This window comes from Centropristis striata, chromosome 1, assembly GCF_030273125.1.
Source record: "Centropristis striata isolate RG_2023a ecotype Rhode Island chromosome 1, C.striata_1.0, whole genome shotgun sequence".
Taxonomy (NCBI): domain Eukaryota; kingdom Metazoa; phylum Chordata; class Actinopteri; order Perciformes; family Serranidae; genus Centropristis; species Centropristis striata.
In genome coordinates, this window is record NC_081517.1 from 25,797,814 (window position 1) to 25,819,894 (window position 22,081).

Consider the following 22,081-nt stretch of genomic DNA (forward strand, 5'->3'; position numbering starts at 1 on the left):
TGTTATTGTCTCCTCAGGTGACACAGAGTTACTCCAAGAATCACGACAGCGTGGGCGTGATTTTTGCCAGTATCGTAAACTTCAGCGAGTTCTATGAAGAGAGCTACGAGGGTGGAAAAGAGTGCTACCGTGTCCTCAATGAGCTTATCGGAGACTTTGACGAGCTCCTTCGCAAACCCGAATTCAAAAGCGTGGAAAAGATCAAGACAATCGGCGCCACCTACATGGCAGCGTCGGGACTGAACGTCCGGCAGTTTGCAGAGAACGACGATGACTCTCTACAAGCTCACTTGAGGGCACTTTTTAACTTTGCCCTGGAGATGATGGGTGTCCTGGACGACTTCAACAAGAATATGCTGGGTTTCGGTTTCAAGCTCCGTATTGGATTTAACCACGGGCCGCTGACAGCGGGGGTGATCGGCACCACTAAGCTGCTCTATGACATCTGGGGAGACACGGTCAACATTGCCAGCCGCATGGACTCCACCGGGGTGGAGTGTCGGGTGCAGGTGAGCGAGGAGAGCCATGCTGTGCTCTGTGCCATGGGCTTAGAGTTTGACTATAGAGGTACAGTGAATGTTAAGGGCAAAGGTCAAATGAGGACCTTTCTGTACCCCAAAAGTGGGGAAAGTATATGTCACGATCAAACGGAGCTGGGCGCCACTGTCGGACCCTCGTTCGTGGCAGCAACTGCCATTAAGACTTCTGTTGCCCAAGCAGCAGCTCTTCCTCCCCCTTCTTCCACTCCTCCTCCTCCTCCCTCCTCTCTTTCCACACTCCCTCCTCAACCACAAAGTGCTGAAAGGCCTTCGAGAGCAGGGCCTGAGCCTGTCCAAGCTAAGTCCACAGAGGTGAGGGAGGAGGGATATAGGGACCCTCCACACCTCCCCGGGCAGTCCGCTGCCACAGACCCTCACACCCCTCCCCCCTCTGAACTGGGCCCAGAGCTTAGTGCTGCACAAGTGCCCTCCCAGGTGCAGCCTGCTCCTCTGGCACTTCAAGAGGTGGAGGATGAAGAGGCGGAGGCCAACGAGCTGACTAAACTCAACGAGGAGTTTTATGCTCGTCTCTGATCCCTCCTCTCCTCTCTCCCTGTCTTCTGTCCCGCTGCTGCCCCCAGCTGCTGACTCTCCAGGACCGATTGCAGGTGCGGGCAGGAGGCCCTTCCTTTAAGCGTGGGTGAGGTGTCTTCGACATGGAAGAAGAACAGGGAGTTTGTCACTCCAACACAAACAGTGGCTACAGTGGCTATAAAAATGACTACTCACGTGTTTCATGGTTTTGCTGCCTGAGTGCTGGGGCCGGTTAGACCTGTGTTGAGCACAGCAGTGTGTACGGGAGAAGGCTGAAAGGGGTTCAGAGGGAAGGAAGATCTGTTGGTGTTGTTCTTGATGTTGTTTCTTATTCATTTTTGTTATCAAGTGCCTTCAGGACTAGAACAGTGAATGAACAAATATGAACAAAGTTTTAAACAATCTTAGACTACGGAACATGCTGTGGTTTCTTACTCCATGCTTTTATTTTCAATGCAAGTATTTCTTTAAAAAAATCATTATTGTTGTGCCATATCATTTGTTTTAACTTGATCAAAGTCTTGACCTTACTTAAGGGAAAATTATTTTAGATTCTATATAAGTGCCAGTGCAGCATGATGGGCTGAGCAGGGAACTATGGGAAGAATGAGGGAATCACATGAAGCAGTGTTAATTTATGTATTCTGCTTTGACAGGAGGGCTTAATACAGTATTCATTTGTGCTAGAGTCTCTGTAAAGGGGGACGTGCTACAAAGCAAGCTGCATAGATTTTAGTTTGTGTAGCAGCTAAATGCATATTTTAAGCACAGGTCTTGCACAGTGTTTTGTCGACCACTTGTATTTGGTAGTTATTACCGTGAAATAGCTTTTAAAAACATTTTAAACAGAGTTCTTGTCTGTCACAACGAGTACAATCAAAAGCACAAAATCAAATCAGATAAGGGAATACAGATTTGGCAGAAAGGGTATTTTTAAACAGTGAGATCATCACAAAAGCAGTGGCTAATAAGGCACTTTAAATATACTTGAAGTGATACTCCACCTAAGATGTGTCTGCTCAGTATGAAACTCACTCACCCTGTAGACCTAAAAAAAAAAAGTTTCAACCAATCCTGCAGCATAATCCATCTCTCTGCTGTCCTTCTATGTGCATGCTTAGTGGGTTTCAGTCATATTTCCATCACAGAGAGGCTAAATGCTCATCTTCAGTCTTCTTGCATGACCCGGTCTGGTTTTTCACTGGTCAGAACAATTCAAATGGTGTCACTCATAGGCGAGACTGAAAGCTGCTGGGCTGTGTAAAAGAGAAAACTACGAACTTGTTGCACCTACCTTTACCAATAGATATTATATGTTTTTGCTTTCCACCAAAAAATACAAACAAAAACAAATTAAAACACCAAAACCAACATGTGTTGGTGGTGCATTTCCCCATACTTCCCTTCCCTGTTGGCATCAGTCTCAACGGCTGGGCATTATCATTATAGCAGACAGTAAAATACTGTTAGGAAAGAAAGGGAAACTTTAGTATTTTTCAACCTGGACCCCATTTTCCCATGTTTTTTGTCAAAATAACAACAATTATTTGTTCTGAAATCCCGACAGGTGACTTATTACCTGAGGACAATGGTGGAAATGTGAGTGAGAGGGTTGGAGAGACGAGTGACAGGAAGACTTTGTTGTGTTGGAGTACAGAAAGCATAGCTTCGTATTATCTGAATGATTTATAAATTATAAGTTATGGCTGAACAGTTAGATGATTTCCACAATGTTGAAGAGGCCACAGAGGGGTTTAGAACGACACTTCACAATAACAAACAGACCGGGTCAAGCGAGAAGTTAAAAAAAAAAAGTTTTTATTTCTCAGTAGGGTCCTTGCCAAAATATTGTCAGACAGTTATAATTGCAATCCAATCTGAGCCTGTCAGTGGCAAAAACAGCACTTTTAGTGGGCATACTAAAAGTGAGTATTTCTAGCTGTAGGATGGTGTATGTAAGATTTACTCAAAATGAAACTACAGAGCCCATGTTAGTCATAATTTAGGAATATGTCATGAAAGTGTTTTTCTAGTTTTAGTCAACAGAGCCGTAAGGCACAAAGGGACAAGATTTTGAGGAACCTAAACCTTTAAATGTGGGGTGAGAGTTTGGTAGTCAAAAGATTTTGAGTGGAGTATCACTTGAAGTGGAACTGTGAGGGACAATCACTGTGTAGTTCTTGATAGATGATAGGGTGGTCCACATTGCTGTTGGTTAAAGTGTCAAAGCACAGATCAGCTACAAACCTCACACTCCTTTAGTTCCATTCGTTGCCTTCTTCACCGGAAGAAAAAACAAACATTGGTCAGTCCATCACTTTAGATTTATTCTGTAGCTAAGCGTTGTCTGCCTTTAGCTGTGTGATTTGCTGTTGAAGGGGTGGGACTTTTAACTTTATCCTGTCACAGCCTTTATATGGAGGGGGCCCTCTACTGTATCATTATACTTAAATTGTGCCACTTTAATTGAGTGATCTATAGGTGCAGTGCAACCTAAACTAGCTGATTGTTTGTGGTGCCTAAAAAAGTATGACTGTATTTTTTTGGAGTATTTTGGTTTTCAGAAAGTTTTTTTTTTATCATGCTGTTTTCATAATGAGGATAGATTGTGATTGTTTGTTTGAGGAAATTATGCTCGTTGTGCAGGTTTTGCTGCATATCCTTTTTTTTTTTTTTTTTACAAATTCCATCTTTTTTTTTTCTCTTTTCCAGTTCTTTCACTCTGTCATTGGTGGTGTTCTCATCAAATAGCTGGCACCTCTGTAGTTCTCTTTGCTCTTTACTCACTTCATGCTTTGTCTTTACCCCTTAAAGCACTTCTGTCCCCCTAACTTGCATGTATGTGCGTGAGAAAGATATTTAATTTCTACTCCAACAATCAGCAACAATATGGAAAAGATCACTGTAATGTGATGCAAAAGGAAATCAATCAACTCCACAGCCACTGTTTAACTGTTTTTGTTTTTTTTGCTGTTGCTGCCATATCTGTAGAGGAATTACATGCACAAAGCTGCTTTTGTTAAAATTGAGATAAAAAAGCTCTGAAATTTGGAATCTGTCCTGCAAACACATATCACTGCCATAAGTTTGAGAGACAGGTCAACACTTGGGGCAAATAATCTTGCCTTGATGAGCAAGCACATTTAGCCCTTTTCCACCAATGTGGAGTAGGTTTGTGAACCTAATTTTGAACCATTGGGAGCATTTAGACCAAAAAGAAATTGGTTTGGAACCTGAAAATGGGTGTGGACCTTCAGTGGGTGTGGCTTACTCTAGGCTGGAAAGAGAGGATAGAGTCATGCATGTAATAGTCTTCTACTTCTTCTAGGTGCATGCATGATTTGGGGATAAAAACAATTACACCCTCTGTTGATGACATGTCCTTGGTTACAATGATTCTACTTAAAACTAATAAAAACTCGGGCTGGATCACTAGAGAGGACCGTGGTCCCATAAACCCTGAACAGAACAGAACAGGTTCAAGAAGCAGAGCTTATTTGGTGGAAAAGTGGTAATAGATACGGAGATGACATAAAAAAAAAGGAGGAACCATTTCTATCTATGTAGCAGTCTCCATCTGTAGCATAAGCATTTACCTCTACCATTGTGCACTCCAAACATACATAACCAGTGCCTTTTGAATTAGGATTATATTTGATAAACATGTGTGAGCTGTGATTATTTGTATCAAATAATCATATGATTACACTTAGTAGCATTAATGTCCTGAAAATCCAAAGAATCTAGATTTAGACGGGAAAAAAAGCTTTGTTGGCTAAGATATTTTTCATAGCTTTTAAAATAATGCATATATTCTCAACACACTGAAGTTTGCCAAACCTAATAAACCGGACCACACAAATTTATGAATCAATGAGGAAAGATAAAGTTTTTTCCCCCTACTTTTTCCGACTCAACCTTCTGCCTCACGTCGCTGTAGCCCCAGCATGCACAGCAGTAACAGAGAGTAGCCATAGTAGATTTGAGGTGTAGAGCTCCACAGGTCGATGGGCACACCACCTCTCCAGTAGCGCACATCTGTACACACGTATGAATAAAATATTAAAGCAAACACTGCTGGCTCTGTTATCTGTGAAACAGTGGGGGGAGAAGTGGGGGGAGAAGTGTGCGTTTGCATGCGAACGAATGATGTTTCCTTCTTTGGCGGACACTACATTTTCATTCTGCACAATGCTATCATTCTTTTTTCACTTCATTTTAATATCATTCTTTCTGTTGAGCATGAAGCATGTACCGCCAACACGCAGGATTCTTCAAAATCACCAAGCTTTGCTCATTTAAGGTAACTTGGATTTTACCCTTTGATAGATAATGTGAGTGTGACAACATTTGTTTTGGCTGAGGGGAAAGACGTGTCCTTAGAGGTCCAGCTCTGCAGTCAAAAATGTAATCAAGAAAACAGCCAAGTGCGTTGAGAAGTTTAAGGCATTCGGCCATCCATTTTTGTTGAAAAAGTGATATTCTGCTTTGTGACAGAAAAAAAGGGAGTGTTTTAATAGCACCTTGTCAAAATCATCACAGCAACACAGCATTGTCTAATCACTCATTTAAATGGCAACAAATTTTTTCATTATACATTCAACCCGTATGTGTTTTAAATTACACTGGGACAAAAATAAGACAGAGTTGTTTGATTTAAAACCTTTGTGTATTTGTTTTATGTTTATGAATGAGATGTATTATGTATGTTTTGTGCACATTACCCATGTATCATTTATCAACACATGATCGTAATCTGTACACATTTTGCACAAAGCACTCAGTGTTTGTACATATGCAGTTATTTTATGTCACATATGATTTTTTTTTTTATACATGTGCATGTGTCAGATTTTTGCCAGAAAACAATGAAAAAGCGACACGTTTTATCAAATTGATTCAATGTGTGTCTGTTTGAGCAAGTGTGAGTGTTATGATTTTATTACTCCTTTTTCAGTATGAGAGAAATAAATCTCCAAACAGAAAAAAAAGTTGAGTGCCCTGTGAAGTCTAAAGTGAAGATGAGTTCATGTCAAACCGTTTATGCACATTAGCCTGACAATCAGACTGAATTGCCATTTTGTTTTTTAAAATTGCTGAGTAATTCAGAGATGTGGGCTATATTCCTGTTGCATGTTGACCAAGTTTTAGCATCCAGATAGTCTGACCACTGCCAATAAAGTGGAAGCCCTTTTGATCAGCCAGCTTATACAGTGTATACCTTCAGTATATTCGACTAAATATTCACTGCCAGAACCTATATGAGTTCATAATTTGATCTTGACCTCTGTTGTTATTCACTTTTAGCAGCAAAGCAAGAAAAGTCAGAGTAAATATCTGAAGACCGGCCATGAAGTTATCAAAGTTAAACAAAATAAATTAATAAAATATGATTAAAAAGAGCTAACTGTATCGGCACCAGCTGATTGTTGGTATTTTATGTGTGTGTATTTTTGCAGCTGTGCTTATCCGCAGAGAGGACTAACACATAAACCGCTTTAACAATGTGCAGAATATCACTATCATTATTTGGGGGAAAAAAAAAATCCAGATCCTGTGAAATGTTTACCTCAAAGACAGGTAACCTTACTACCATCATGGCATTCTACTTGTTGAGTGATCATAATCATAACTGTAATGAATTTCACATCAAACTGATGTTATAATTTGCAGCATTTTTTGTAAAATATGCAACACAGAACTGAAATGATGTCCAAAATAATAACTATTATTGAATATTTTATTCAACATTAAATATTTATGTTTTTAATAATACATTTATATATCGTCACACTGTTAAAATAATCGCCTAATTCATTTTTGGTCTTTTTTTTTTTGCCTAAATTATCATCTCATGGCGCCAGCCACCTATGGTAAAATCGCATACACCCTCAGTTGATCAGATCATGTGATTTTACCCCTTTAAGATAATGGCCCATGTCAAGTGTGTGACTTAAGCTGCTTTATTATGCCTAAGTCAAAATAAAATGTGACTTAGGCAATTTTTTGAACATGCCTTTGTGCAATAAGCAAGATATGGTAACACTTTATTTTGAAGGTGTCTACATTAGAGTGACATGAGCGTGTCAAACATGACATGGGATGTGTCATGAACATTAATGACACTTTGAAGTAACATTAATGCTCATGATACTTGTCATGTCATGTTTCTGACAGGCTTGTGTGACTCTTATGTAGACACCTTCAAAATAAAGTGTTACCATATCTTGCTTAAGTCACAAAGGCATGTTCAAAAATTGCCTAAGTCATTTATTTCTCTTAAGTTACATAATTAGCACATTGTGTTATTACTATGCCAATAGCCATCGTTTGTTACATCATTTTTGAGTGAAATGATCAATAAATGTCATATGTTTTGCATACTTTTGGTGACGTTTTTTGTGTTTCCAGCAAAACTTGAAAAAATTAGTTAGGCGATTATTTTAACAGGGTGACGATATGTAATTTAACTATGAAAATGAATTATAAATGTATGAACTGAGTGGTAAACTGCGGTGCTGTAGCGCCCCCAGCGGTTACCGGGAGCGGTGTTTTCACGTAGGGCGTGATAGCGCGGCCCCTCCCCCTCCACAGACGATCTGGAAAAGAAAAAAAAAACTTTTTTGTATCGAAGGAATCAACAGCCGCCATCTTGTCGTGGCTCGGAATTAGGATTTCGGTCCAACACTGGTTTTTACGTAGAAAATCGAGCATCCTTACCGCGATATGACAGCGTCCTTCTCCTGAAAACGAAATCTTAACGTCGCCTCGGAGACATTTTGTGCGAAAAAACGTGAATTGGATCGGTGGTCGTCGGGCAAAAAACGCTCCGTATATCTGATTTCCCCTTCAGAGTGCGGCGATTCAGCCCCTGTCGCCGTCCGGGAGCAGTATTGTTTACCGTGGGCAAGCCGAGACCAGATCGTGACTTTCGAGGTGATTTGCAAAAATACAGCATTTTCATGCAATTGCGTATTTTTGTGGAGCTTCGCGCGATTTTTGCATGAAGAAATTTGACGTCACGCAAAATGGGAAAATAGAAATTAGGACCTTTTCCCCGGAAGGCAGCAGTCCACCTGATTTTATTGGATTGTCATTTTGAAGTTGGATTTTTACATGGGGGATATTTTATTTTGGGTTATTTAACGATAATAATGTGGGTGTTGGGTGTTGGATTATCATGGGGTGAATGGCGGTGGCGGAGCGGGGCGCTGTTGCATCTCTTTTGAAACACTGACTCTCACAGCAAGGAGCAGCTAACGCTAACAGTTCACTTAGCTGGTAGCAGGCAATTAGCTAGCTGTTAGCCAGTTAGCTAACGTTAGCAGGCTGTCAGCTTGCTAATGTGAAGGTTCGGGTTGGTAAAACAACTTCCCTGTCATAAGGTAATCACAATTATCAACTTAAGCAACCGGCCCGACAAGAGAACAACTATGGCTGAAAACCTGCTGGACGTCGGACCTCCCAACTCTAAGCGGCCGAAGCTGAATTCACCTGCCCTGTCAGCGTCTGATGGACCAGGTAAAGGCCTCAACACTGTTTGCACATCATGCAGATTTACACTGAGCATTGCCGTGTGATCATGCTTCTTACACGTCGTCACCCTGTTAAAATAATCGCCTAACTCATTTTTTCAAGCTTTGCAGGAAACGCAAAAAACTTCACCAAAAGTGTAACATATGACATTTATTGATCATTTCACTCAAAAAGGATATAACAAAGGATGGCTATTGGCATAGTAATAACACTATGTGTAAATTTTGTAACTTAAGATAAATAAATTACTTTTTTGGACAATTTTTTGACACACTCTACATAAGAGTCACACAAGCCTGTCAGAAACATGACATGACAAGTATCATGAGCATTAATGTTCCTTCAAAGTGTCATTAATGTTCATGACACATGTCATGTTTATGACACGCTCATGTCACTCTTATGTAGACACCCTAGAGTAAAGTGTTACCATTATTAGTGTCAACAATAAAACACTGATAAACTAAACTGATAACTAAACAATCTCCCTCTAGCTCTTCTTTGCTGGGTTCTTATCTGATGCCTATGAATGTGGCAAATTGTCAAAGAAGTGATGATCTTAAAGGGACATCACATGATCTGATCAACTGAGGATGTAGAAGATTTTACCATAGGTGGCCGGCGTCATGAGGAGATGATTTAGGCAAAAACAACAACAATTTTGACAAAAAATGACTTGGGCGATTATTTTAACAGCGTGAAGATGTACTGACTACCCATGCAGCACACTTAAAACTCGTCAGATCAGCTTGTGTGCTGGGCTGTCTGTTGGTCGTAGTTACTGTGGTTTTACTGCATGTACTGCAGTGTTGTGGTTTGAGTCTGTGGTGAGCAATAATTGGAGGGACAGTTTATAACGTACACTTGCCTTGTACCAGGGATGGGCAACTTAAATGCTGGAGGGGGGCACAATTTTTCATTGACACTACCACAGGGCCACATATAGGAATGTGCACTTAACCAGATATGATGAAACTGTGATTTTTAATATGTTTACAGTGCAGTAACTTAACATATTTTATGCTCAAATCCATGTGGAACAGTATAAATAAGAATACAAAAGGTTTGAAGTAAATAAAAAAAAACACTTACTGTGATTTATATTTTTTTCAGTATAAGAACAGCAGACCAACATTAATTGCAAGATGTAATTTTGTGCATTTTTACACTGCACTTTTAAGATTTCATGCTCAAATGCGTGTAGTTGTACTGAGGGCCACTTCAAGTGAGGGTGCAGGACGTATTTGGCCCCCGGACCTCCAGTTGCCCATCCCTGCCTCGTACTATTGTCTAATACAATCCTATTAATGCAATCCTAACAGTCAAATTCAACCTCCATGAGGTATAACCCAATACAGTTCACTGACTAAAGTCTTTGAAAACACTCGCATTTTAATATAGTGTTTTCAAGGCTTGAAAAGTGCATTGGTTTTTAATAAAGTGTATTAAGGTTTTTGGAAATTAGGTTATAAAGGATGTAAAGTCTACCCACAAAGAGGTGACGCATCTTGAAACATGAAACTTTGTAGTGGTTTCCTATAATTCATCATCCTTACGCAGAATGGTGTCACAAAACCTAAGTGTGGTTGTTAATTAGCACATAACAATCTTGTGTGATGAAGTGAAATAATCAGTGTCCTGTAAGGACTGTATATGCATGTAATTTAACACAGCTGTTACTTGCTGGATAAGCTTGAAAATGCTTGTATTTTACTTTGGAAAAATGTGTTCGGACCCTTAATTCAACAGCAATACAAAGAAGAGTCTCTCACAGTTACAGAAACCTCTTTTAAACAGAAAAAAAACCTATGAACTTTGTTTTAGATTGATGAGTTGCATATCTTTCAGCGCTGTTTCATTACACACCACTAGTTTTAAATGGGTGTATCACAATGACAACTGAGATATATGCATGTTAGCAAAGAGCATGTCTTATATCTGCTTGACGCTGTTCCTGCACGGCAGTAACCTGTTCTGTGTAAGAAGTTGTAATGTTTCATCATAGATCTGATGGCATGATGGATGCACAATGTTAGACCGGTCTTCTCAAATAATGCAACTTTTGCTAAGATCAGATGCAACACCAGTACATGGCCTGCTGTTCATATGAAATATGTCTATTATAGCTAATTAAACATCTGCGCTGGGTCTGTTAAAGCAGTATTCATTTGAAGAGTGATTTAATTGTACTTAATGTGTTCAGTTTTCATGTCTGTGTTGTGTGACGATCAGGCGTTCGTTGCTCGCGAGAGAAGAAAAACATGGTGACTGACGAGCAGTATGTCATACTGGGGCTTAATTCTGCGACCAAAAAATAGGAATCTGCACAGACAAAAACACAGTCATATCTTTGGCCACAGCACCCCTAAGCAAGCATTTGCACCCACAGACCAACCTGGATGTGACTGGACTGCCTGTGATTGTACAGTACATATTTTATTTGATGAAGTTTTTGCTGCTTGTGTTACGCTATGCAAGATTCTTTGTGTACACATGCACTGTTGAATACATTGGAATACATAATAGAAATCTACATGTATATTCTCTGTGAAAATAATTGGGATTAGGAAATTACTTTCTGTCTGATATATTGACTGCATTAGTCTTCGTCTGAAACGCTTCAGAGATATGGGAGTTATTAATTACTGCCTCGGCCAAAAAGTAAGATGAGCTTGATTATAAGTTGAACCCCTTTTTGGAACACCTGTTTCTGCATAAAAACTGTTTGAAGAAAAAAAAAAAGACTGCACACTGCACTGAACATATTTTACATGTGACGTTTCATTTAACCCTCAACAGGCTAACGTAGCATTAATGCCACGTTAGACATGTTCCAAAAAACCCATAAATAACTTTGGTATGGTTTATACTAGAGATAACCTTTTGGAAGTTATGTCTGAACCGTGATATTCTCAGCTCACTGATGCAGTTTGCATGTTGCCTGAATGACGGTCGGCAGTCGGCACAGACAGTGCTACTGAAAACCAAAATTTGTTGTAACTCAATAAGTAACAAAAACACCTAAATACAACTTTCCACATTAAAAACAAACAAAAATTCCCTTGTTGAGTGGAGAATTATTCAAGTCAGCACATGTGTCAAATATAGTATGGTTGCGAAAGAGAGTGTGTTCCTTTGAACCACTTGATGTATTATGCTTTATACTGTCTGAAAGAGTAAGCTCAGAATTATAAAAATATAAAACTGTCTGGGCATTTCTCTGGCAATGTAGGCTTTAGATGGTTAATTTATCACAGACCCATTGTAGTGAACATGAGAATCTAGAGTCAAATTTTTACACACTCGGCTGTTGATACTCTTGGAACTGGTCGTCATTTTCAAAACTTTTTTTCTCAACCCATTAACGTATCTCCAGGCTTTTCATTTTCTGATATCATACTGTGTTTCTTGGCTACTTGACAGATGACTCTGCTCCATTTCAGTGTTAAAGAGGTTGTTGGGAATTTATTCCCTCAATGGCAGGGAAACATGTAACATTAGCCAGCAGACAACTCCTAGAGGCTAAACTGGGTTTACTAGACACTGCTGGGACTGATTTACAATAGCAGACTTGAGTGGAGGACAGATGGGTAGAAACGTGCTAGCCTAGTGAAAGTAAGGCTTAAACAACCCATAGTACAGCACTCTGTTGAACCTACATCACTCAATGTTTTTAAGGCTAGAGGCCTCATGTAGTCTGGTTGTCCAGTCGTCCGTTTGTCCTATGCTTGTGAACGTGACATCTCAGGAACAGCTCGAGGGAATTTCTTCAAATTTGGCACAAACACCCACTCAGACTCTAGGATTGATTTTGGAAGTCAAAGGTCAAAAGTCGACTCAAGAATTCATACACTAATTTTGTTTGTTTTTTACTGTTTGCTGGACTCATCAAACCCCACAGGCAACTGTTTCAACAGTTTCTGGTAAACCTACTGTACACACTGCGTCCAACTTAGCAACAGGCAAAGTTGTCAAGTGCTTTGAGAAAAAGACAAACATATCAAGTAATGTTTTCGCAGGAGGAGAACACTAAGAGTTGCTCCGTGTATTGTGGATGTTCAGGTAATCAATAATTTTTCCAACCATCCAGTGTCAGAAATAATTGGGGGCAAAGGGCAAAATTACCCACACTCTAACCCCTAAAAATATAATATGCCAGCAGTTTGAAATGGCTGTCTATTGTACATCTTGGTTTTAAAAAATGTGTGCCCCGTCACGGGGAAAAAAGGTAAATGTAGCTCTAATGTAAGGCTAGAGCTAGTAACGCCAGTCCTTACTGGGTCTGTTCTGTAAAAATTATAGAACAATCAGTTTTCAAACGAAAAATGTTTTTCACTCAAACATACGTGATTCTGCCAGGATGTAGATCTGTGTATGTAGCGAGGCAAATGTTTTTCTTTAGAGCTTTACTGACGCGTGCTCATCGTTGAGTTTGATTTTGTTTGGCCTACAATAAAAATAATAAGTTGGACAGCTTTTGAACAAAGGCAGCTGACACAACAACAGTGAATTACAACGCCCATCACACATGGCAGAGGCACCACATGTCTGTAGTGATCAATCATTAAATCCGCCCCGCCTACTCTTTATAGTTTTTGCCAGTTCCAATTGGGACCTAACAGACCCCATGGGACTGCACCGGGCAACACTGCCATCAGCCATAAATTACTGTGGATAAAGAGTTGGCTATTATTCTTTGATGACTGTCATGCCTGGAGCTTTGTGACATTTGGCCTTTGCTTTTTGCAGAAGCGCCTGGTTTGAATTGCAAGTCCCATCTGTCTCTCTATGCAGGCCATGTGTAACCCTGCAGGGTTCTTGAGATCCCCTTGCCCCTCTGTCTAAAAACCCCTAAAACAATTCCGATAGCTGAACTCTTGTATCGGCCAAAATAGAGTACCGATTCGATACCTGCGTGTTGAAAAAAAATAAACAAAAAATGAACAGCTGTTTATTGCAAAGCCACCTCCCTTCTTTCTCATCTCTGTTGAGAGTTGCACATGTGCAGTAACGACCAGGTAGCATGTACAGATCAGGTAGTGAGGCTCAACGTGTTGTTTTTGTAGCTGTGACGCATAAATGAGCGCATCATGAAGCAGTTGTTCCCTTAGATTGGCAGGCCAGAACTGTTTAGTACTACGTGATAATAAGCACTGATCAAATGATGTTCATTACTAATTGAGTGCCGAATGGCTATGTGATTAGCAAATTAATACAAGAAGACTGTTGCTTAAGTATCCAAATGTTGTAAAATTGCAGCTACGCAGCACCTCTTAAACCCTGGTGTTTTCATGTATTACATTTTAATCACAGTCTCTGAGTGGCTGATTGTCTTTAGCTAGTAAACCTCTTTCCTCTTGCAAAGTTAGGAGTGTATGAGTCTCCTCTCTAGTCTTTTTGCCAATAAGTGTGCTTCAACCTAACTATAAACTAATTTGATACATACCTTCCGGAAATTGTAGTTCAATATGTGTCAGTCACGGCCATGGCAGAGAAACGCCATGGCCTAGCAGGTCAAAAGTAAGCTCATGACTTGGCTGCTAACAGAGCCATTTATGCTTCTGACTGGGGGCAACCAGAGAAACCCAAAGAGAAAGAAGGGGGGTGTGCAGCAGAGCAGACAAGGGGAGACCAACCAACTGCCCCTTCCACGTAAAGCGTTTATGATGTCTTCTGGCTTTTCTGTAGGATGGGCTGGTTGGTAATTCTTGTGCATGTATTTGTTTTTTTTCCTTCTTATTATACAGTCTATTTCCCTTTGCCACTATTTCTATTTTTGCTGATTCCACTTGCAGCTGTGTAAATCTGTGAGTGATGTAGAGAAAAGTAAGACTGAGGCTGAAAAAAGTTAGTTTTTGTGTTTGTAGACAACCCATTTTTGTGCAAATATTCTTCTAATGAAGAAAAGCTAGCTTTCTAATTATAGATGTTCCACTACAAATTCCCTCTTATGAAAAACAATACATCTTTAGGAATTCTGTCTTAAAACACTTTGCTAAAGAACACAACTCTGTCCAACTGCACTGGGCTGAGTTGAAATCAAGCTTTTCATAAGCATTAATTACCTTGCAACCTCATTCAACGGGACCTCCTCACAGTTTTACTGGGAGAGATGGCCTCACTCCATTTTTCTCAGTGTTCCAACTTTTTTGGTATTTGGGTTGTATCATATGCATTTATTGATGTTCAATAACATATGGTATGATCATATGAAGTGAAAACAATTGATAGGCAGGACTTTCTTCTACGAAAAACTTTGCTTTGTTGTATAGGTATAAATGGTGATGAAAAAAAGTCACACCCACAATGTATGCCAATTGAGACAGGGGTCTGTATTTCAAGACCGGTTAAGTGAGTTGCCGACATTGCCGTAGATGAGTGCTATAATGCCGTGCTGCTACACACTGAAATCGAATGTTTTTTCGTCTGCTAACAGCCTTTTTTTAGATAAAGTAATGTTGAATAAAAAGTCATTGGAAATGAGCAAAAAAATAATCGTAATCTATTGCTGACTCGTATAATTTAGCTTCTTGCAGCAGGGAAGCATGCAGTTATTTTCCCAACACATTATAACGGGAAGAGATTTAAATATGTCTGGACTTTAACAGATTTTCCTGGTTTAAAAAAAAAAGAGGTAATTGCCGGATAACTGAAATAGTATGGTCATAGTTAGCTTTTTTCAAGAAGTTGACACGGAAATGTGAAGATCAGGTGAGGCAAAAACAAGATAGAGAACTATGAAACGGTGTGAAAGGGGTTGTCCGTAGTGATAAACCTACAGAATTGACCCTATGCTCCCTACAACAGCCACTGTCCAATCCTACCTTTGTAACCATAGGCAAGAGAGGCCCGTCAAGATTTAAGGGCTTTGTCTAACGCCAGTATTTAAATGGTGACGTTTTGTTGTAAAACGATAAACAGTATAATTAAAAAAAGAAGAATTATTGAATTTCTCAGCCTCTGTAGCACATAGAAATATGAAATAAAAACCATTTGGAAGCTTAAACCTGTGGCTTTAATTTGATGATTTTTTTTATCAATAAACAACGGCAAGAAAATAACTGTGTGGCACATTAAAAATGCCTTGTTTTCAATAAAACAAACTGTCAGTAGTAGCGCAATAACATGACAGTTTTTTCACAGTGTACGCCGTTGCATGTCATCTTCCTACTCTAACTACAGATTGGGAGTGGGAATAATTAATCGATTATTGATTAATGGTCGTGAAGAATTTGGTCTATCACTTGGAATTTTTAATTGATTTGTTTATTTTTCTATTTTTATCTTTGACTGCGTATCAGTACTTACTGAACTAAGACACAGCCAAGCGTTCAGTTCTGCAGCCGTACATGAAAAAGCCAATGAGCTGAGAATTAAGTTGGATAGAGCAGTTGGTTTGAAAACTGAAAGTTGCAATAACAATTATTAAACACACAGAAATACAACAGTATTAATTTGAGCAAAACTAGCTTATTGTATCAAACCTTGCTAGCATGAATTACTAGGATTAATTTGATCCAAAACGTATTTAAACACAAAAAATACTTAAATATGCAAGATTACTAGGGATGGGTACCGATTCATGTCAAATCAAACGGTACCATGTTTCGGTACCTAAACGGCGTTATCTTTAAACTGATAATTGATTTCAACCTGTTTTTATTTTACGTCTTTGATTAACAAGCGTGCTGACGATCGCACTATTTTAAAAATATTTTTATTAACCTCGTCTGGTCCTGTCTGCTCACCGCGGACACTTGCCACTAGCTGCTGCCCTCTTTCACCCCGCCGCAGAGACGAACAGCCTGGCTCTAGGCCTGCTAGCCGCCAGCTGCTATCTCTCCAATGTCTCTACCCGGGCTTGGCCTTCGTCTGCTGTGAGATTGGACCTTCCTTTCTCCGTTTGCTCTCTCCATTCTTCTGTAGACCAGTCATGAACAGCTAGCAGCTAGCTGCTGCATCTCTGGTCCTCCGCCAATACTCCGCTCTTCAACTCAGGAATATTACCTGCCACTGTACTCCAACTACCTCACTGAAATTAAATCCCTCAGACTCCTGTGTCATCCTCGATATGTGCACAGAGCGGCCCGACTCAACTTTGTTTATTCAAACCATGCTATGCCCACAATACTGTCTGATCGGTGCTGCGCTGGACAGCTACGACGTCATCACAACAAATCACACGTGCACATTTGCAACCTGAGACCGCTCCTCTGTGTTTAGTTTATATACATAGTTTATATTTTGAGAAAGAAATATGTTGAATTGAAAAAAATAGATTTTGTTATTAAACAAATTAACATTTATTACCACATAAACGCAAAAGTACTGAAAATTGGTACCCTTGAGTACCGATTCCCAGGTACCGGGTATCTGTACCGTATCGGTTCAAATGTGAAAGGTACCCATCCCTAAAGGTTACTGTGAAAACTAACCTCCTGCCTCTTCGGGGGCTAAAACATAAAACATTGAACTCCTTGACGTTAACTTTACAGTATAATCTCAGTTGAGTTAGTTTTACAATGGACAGGATCAAGTCCCTTTTCGTCCGTTCAAAATAAAAGCATCCGTCATCAAAACAGGCTTTTGCATAGTACTGTATATATATCTTTTGTTTTGCCCATGTATGCATGTAGCGATTATTCAATTAATTGATCGTTAACATTATCGATAATGGAGGTGGCAGGTTTTTTTCAAACACCCATCCCTACTACAGATATCGATGAGGCAGGTCTGTAAGCACATTATAGTCTGGAACTGTACAGTACTGTCTAAAAGGCTATTTGAAGGGAATTTGATCATTTGATAATTTTAGTCAAAAGCGAAAAGTTTGACCATTAAATGTCAGCGCATCATCAATTCATTAGGTTCATTCCCTAGGAACGGTTATGTCGGTTCCAAAGTTGGCTGTCAAAGAGAAATTGCCACATCGAGAGAGAGCCATCCTGTTAGCATGAAGAAAATGGACAATTGGGCTGAATTTGCCCTCCAGCTGTTCCAATGCGGCAGCTGGGTTTTGTTTCTGTATCGTGAAAAATATCCTGTGGTAGATATTTGCTGCTATGCTACATTTCTCTCTCTCTCTCTCTCTCTCTCTCTCTCTCTCTCTCTCTCTCTCTCTCTCTCTCTCTCTCTCTCTCTCTCTCTCTCTCTCTCTCTCTCTCTCTCTCTCTCTCTCTCTCTCTCTCTCTCTCTCTCTCTCTCTCTCTCTTCTCTCTCTCTCTCTCTCTCATTTTCAAGAGGTGAGCAGCTTGCACTCACCCACTGATGCATTCTTAACAAGATTCCCAATTCCTCTTTTTAAACACTTCTACATACTTTATCAACCACACAAATATATAAATCAAACTAAGATGTGTTACACAGTTGTAAAAACTAAGTTGATTAGCCTAAAAAAACGAATATCGACTAATAAGCCATGTAGGTATTGGTTAATTAGGGACCGAGCACAGAAAGGACCATATTGTAATTGGTCAGTTTATTTAATTTCTGATTGTTTTTGATGAACAAAATTAATTTTCATCTTTTCCTGAGACTTGTAGTAGTATGATGGCACAGCTTACAGAACATTATCTGATTCATAATTTTCATTTAGGTAGTACTCAGGCTAAACTCTGCTGAAAGTGATTCATTTGTCACGTCTGATAGTTTGGACCTGGCTTAGGCTTGCAAGATGGAATGTAAACAAAGCTGTTGTGGTTTGCATGCTGTGTAGCTGACACATTTATCTATGGATGCAATGTGAGTCCTGCCTGACTCGCTGAAGCCGGATTTGTGGAAAATGCTTGAACATGAAGTTCTATTCTAAGTTATTATGCAAGTAGCATTGATCAATGCTTGAGTCCCATGTCATTTTTTTGAGGGAAATTCTCTACAATTAAAGAAAAAAGCTCTAAGTGGCTGTCTTGCTCTATCTAGTATGACACTACAGCAAGTGAAGAGCTGGGCGGCCATGCTGCACCTGTCCCTCTAAGGCCAGACACTCAGCCCGAGGGCAAGATGACAGACGTCCCCAGTCTGGACCACTGCTGGGACTGTTTTTGTGGGTATTTATAGTCACAAGCTCCCAGACAGGAGTCATAGGGAATGAACCAAAAAAAGTATCGAGCAGTGTTGCAATATGTCAGTTCAGAAAGGATTAGAAGGAAGGAGTAATGGGAAACAAATGGAAGTGAGGAAAGTGAAATAAAAAGAAGTCTGTAAGAAGAGGAGAGTAGTGCTCCATTTCTGTCTCTGTGCCCCCTCCTCTCATGGTTTGGGCTCCCCTGACTGCATGTGGTGCTACCTAACCAAAACATTGCTTTGCATTTTTGGTCTCCAGCCAAGGAGCCTGGGGGCAAGGTCGCACAGAGTGTGTGTGTCTATGTGTGTGTCCATTCAGAAATGAATGCAGGGCCAGGCCTGAGCGCATGTGGTTGAACTGAAAGCTGCTGCTCTGAGAGCATCCATGTGGCTGCTGGTTAGAGAGGAGGGGCTGAGAGCAGCCAGGGAGGAAAGACGGATGGTCCCTTCAGCCTTAAACAAGCTTCCTCCACATGGAGCACCTGCTTGCCTGATGCCCGGGACAGACAGCGGGCTAGCGCAGCAGATCTGGAAGGCTGTGTTTACTCTGGGAAGTACGTAGGCCAAGTGCCCTCATTAAAGGCTGGATTCTGACTGAATCTCAATGAAGACATCCAGCAGCAGCAGACAGCAGATTGGAGGGTGACTGCCTCCCTCTATCTGCTTAGCTCGGTCCTCTCCCATCCTGTAGCGTTAAGACCAAAGCCTTATTCATCGTATGCTAATAACTGGTGAGCTTGATCTGATTTGGATATGTTCCTCTTAGATGAAGTCACATTCCTCACTACCTTCAGCTGTGCCGCTCCAGTAAATTTCTTTCCCTGTGAGTGAAGGTGCTACCAGTCCCGCTCATGCATGCTGATAGTGGCCTGTATTTTTTTTTTCTCATTTTGACTTTATTTTAAAAAAAAGAATGTGTTGTATCACATAGGGATGGGTACCTTTCACATTTGAATCGATACGGTACCGATACCCGGTACCTGGGAATCGGTACCGGTACTCAACGGTACCAATTTTCGGTACTTTTGCGTAACATATTTATTTCTCAAAATATAAACTTTAAAAAATATATCAAAACAATATAAAATCCAGGATGAGCAGTGCTTTATTGTTGAGTGAACGTGCATTTTGTAACATGAAGGTTGCAGTGTTATCAAAGAATGCAGAGGAGCGCTCTCAGGTGGCAAAGCACGGAGGAGAAAAAAAAAAAAAGTTGCAAGTGCACGTGTGATTTGTTGTGATGACGTCGTAGCTATGCGTCGCAGCACTGGCCAGACAGTATTGTGGGCATGGCATGATGGAATAAACAAAGTTGAGTCGGGCTGCTCTGTGCACATATCGAGGATGACGCAGGAGTCCGAGGGATTTAATTTCAGCGAGGCAGTTTGGAGTAAAGTGGCAGGTAATATTCCTGGGTTGAAGAGCGGAGTATTAGCGGAGGACCAGAGATGCAGCAGCTAGCTGCTAATGACTAGTCTACGGATTAATGGAGAGAGCAAACGGACTAAGGAAGGTCTAATCTGGAGGCAGACGAAGGCCAAGCCCGGGTAGAGACATTGGAGAGATAGCAGCTGGCGGCTAGAAGACCTAGAGCCGGCTGTTGGTCTCTGCTCCGTGGTGGAAGAGGGCAGCAGCTAGCGGCCGCGGTGAGCAGACAGGACCAGACGAGGAGGTAAATAAATTAATAAAAATAGTGCGATCGTCAGCACGCTTGTTAATCAAAGACGTCAAATGAAAACGGGTTGAAATCAATGATCAGTTTAAAGGTAACGCCGTTTAGATACCGAAACATGGTACCGTTTGATTTTACATGAATCGGTACTCGGTAGTACCGACGGAATTCGGTCGGTACCTATAAAAGTACAGAATTCGGTACCCATCCCTAGTATCACATGAAATCATTGTCAAAGAAACACACGTAGAACTGAGAAGGCTGTTTGATAATTAAGACAGCATTTTATTACACTAGTGTCATTTTGGGAGGGTTTGTAATGCAACTGAATGCCACTGAGCTGGCACTCTGATAAAGCTCAGCATTTAAACACTTAAGGTGCTGTACTGTTGAGGTTGTGTTACTTCAGTTATCAATGAGACAGAATTACTCGTCCGTGCCTATATCTTCCGCTGGTCTGTCTCCAACAGTCTGTGGGACAACCGCTTCCACTACAGCTTCTCATGCTAGTTCAATCAGTTCGGCATTTGCAGCCATTCTGTGTTTGTGTCGCAAAGCTCATGTGCTTATGGTTAGGGTCCAACAGTGGTGCGATCATGGCGGGAGATGACATCAATGGCATCCTGAAGCTTGGTCACTGTTCAGTCAGAGAGGACGGCAACAACAGCCCATCGCTGCTCCACCAGTTGATCAAACATTTCACAAACCGATTTCCATCATGGTTTACTAGATTGGATAAACCGGTGGTTTGTGAGACCCGTTTGCTGCTGTTAACTCTGTAGAGCTTAGCTTGCCATGGTGCTCTGATTGAAGTGGCTAACCAGCTTGCCAGCCACAGATTTAACCCGATACACATATAGTTCAAATCTATCATTAATGGCTGGCTGGAGGGTGTGAGCATAGCGGGCGATGGACACCCAGCGGACTGTGGTCAGACTGTTGGCTGCATTGTTGTGGACATATGGGTTGTTGTAACTCTGTCCGTCAGTCCCCACTGCTCTACAGCTTTGTTCATTTTTTCTGCGAGACATCCGATGTATGCCTGTGTGGCAGACATTGAGGCAGCAGGACCCCAGAGTTAATTTTCAATGTAGTGGCAGGTGATGGTTATGTAGCGCTCTGCTGTTAAGGTGGTCCAACAGTCCGTGGTTAAAGCAACTTTGCTAGCTGTGGTTAGCTCTTCACTTTTACAGTTCAGCACCAACTCAATCATCAAATAAATACTTGAGTTATCAATACTTTGTTTATAATTGTAGCATCTGTTGTCCAAAGTGTTTGCTCCAGCAGCAGCAGAGCCACAGCATAGAACTCTGCCTGCACAATGTAAATTAACACATAGTTAACACATGGCCAATACAGCGGATGTTGCAACTCAGCAACACAAGAACATATCGAATCTTCACCCAAGTATCATGATTTGGAAGAATATATGACATATAATATGACATATATAATTTTCTTCTTTCTAGCTATAACATACTGCATACACTGAATACAACACTCTTATGGTAACTAATGGTTGGGACAGTATTAATGACATTAAACCAATTAACATGACATGCATGCAGTGACATCCCCCAGTGGAAGACAACATATAAATATAATTGATTAGTCAGAGAGGTGGTTTTGGTGGTCGAGGACAGCCCTAAAGCACACACACCTTCCATTTTTACTTGCTGTCTCAGTCACTTCATCTCAAACAAATCGTGGCTCCCCAGGCTCTCAGCATTATGCTCAC

General features: G+C 40.7%; 2 protein-coding genes across 3 annotated transcripts in view; both read left to right on the top strand.

The window, feature by feature from the left end:
- Positions 1 to 4,691, top strand: part of adcy9 (adenylate cyclase 9) — a 49,267-nt gene extending 44,576 nt beyond the window's left edge. The window contains exon 11 of the mRNA XM_059336073.1: positions 18 to 4,691. Coding sequence (XP_059192056.1) covers positions 18 to 1,073 — 1,056 coding nt within the window. The 3' untranslated portion in view covers positions 1,074 to 4,691. The remainder of the gene's footprint in view (positions 1 to 17) is intronic.
- Positions 4,692 to 7,683: 2,992 nt separating this feature from the next.
- crebbpa (CREB binding protein a) overlaps positions 7,684 to 22,081 on the top strand; it is a 49,379-nt gene continuing 34,981 nt past the window's right edge. For both annotated transcript variants that reach the window (XM_059336095.1, XM_059336104.1), the window contains exon 1: positions 7,684 to 8,594. In XM_059336095.1, the coding sequence (XP_059192078.1) occupies positions 8,507 to 8,594 (88 nt within the window). In that variant the 5' untranslated portion in view covers positions 7,684 to 8,506. The remainder of the gene's footprint in view (positions 8,595 to 22,081) is intronic.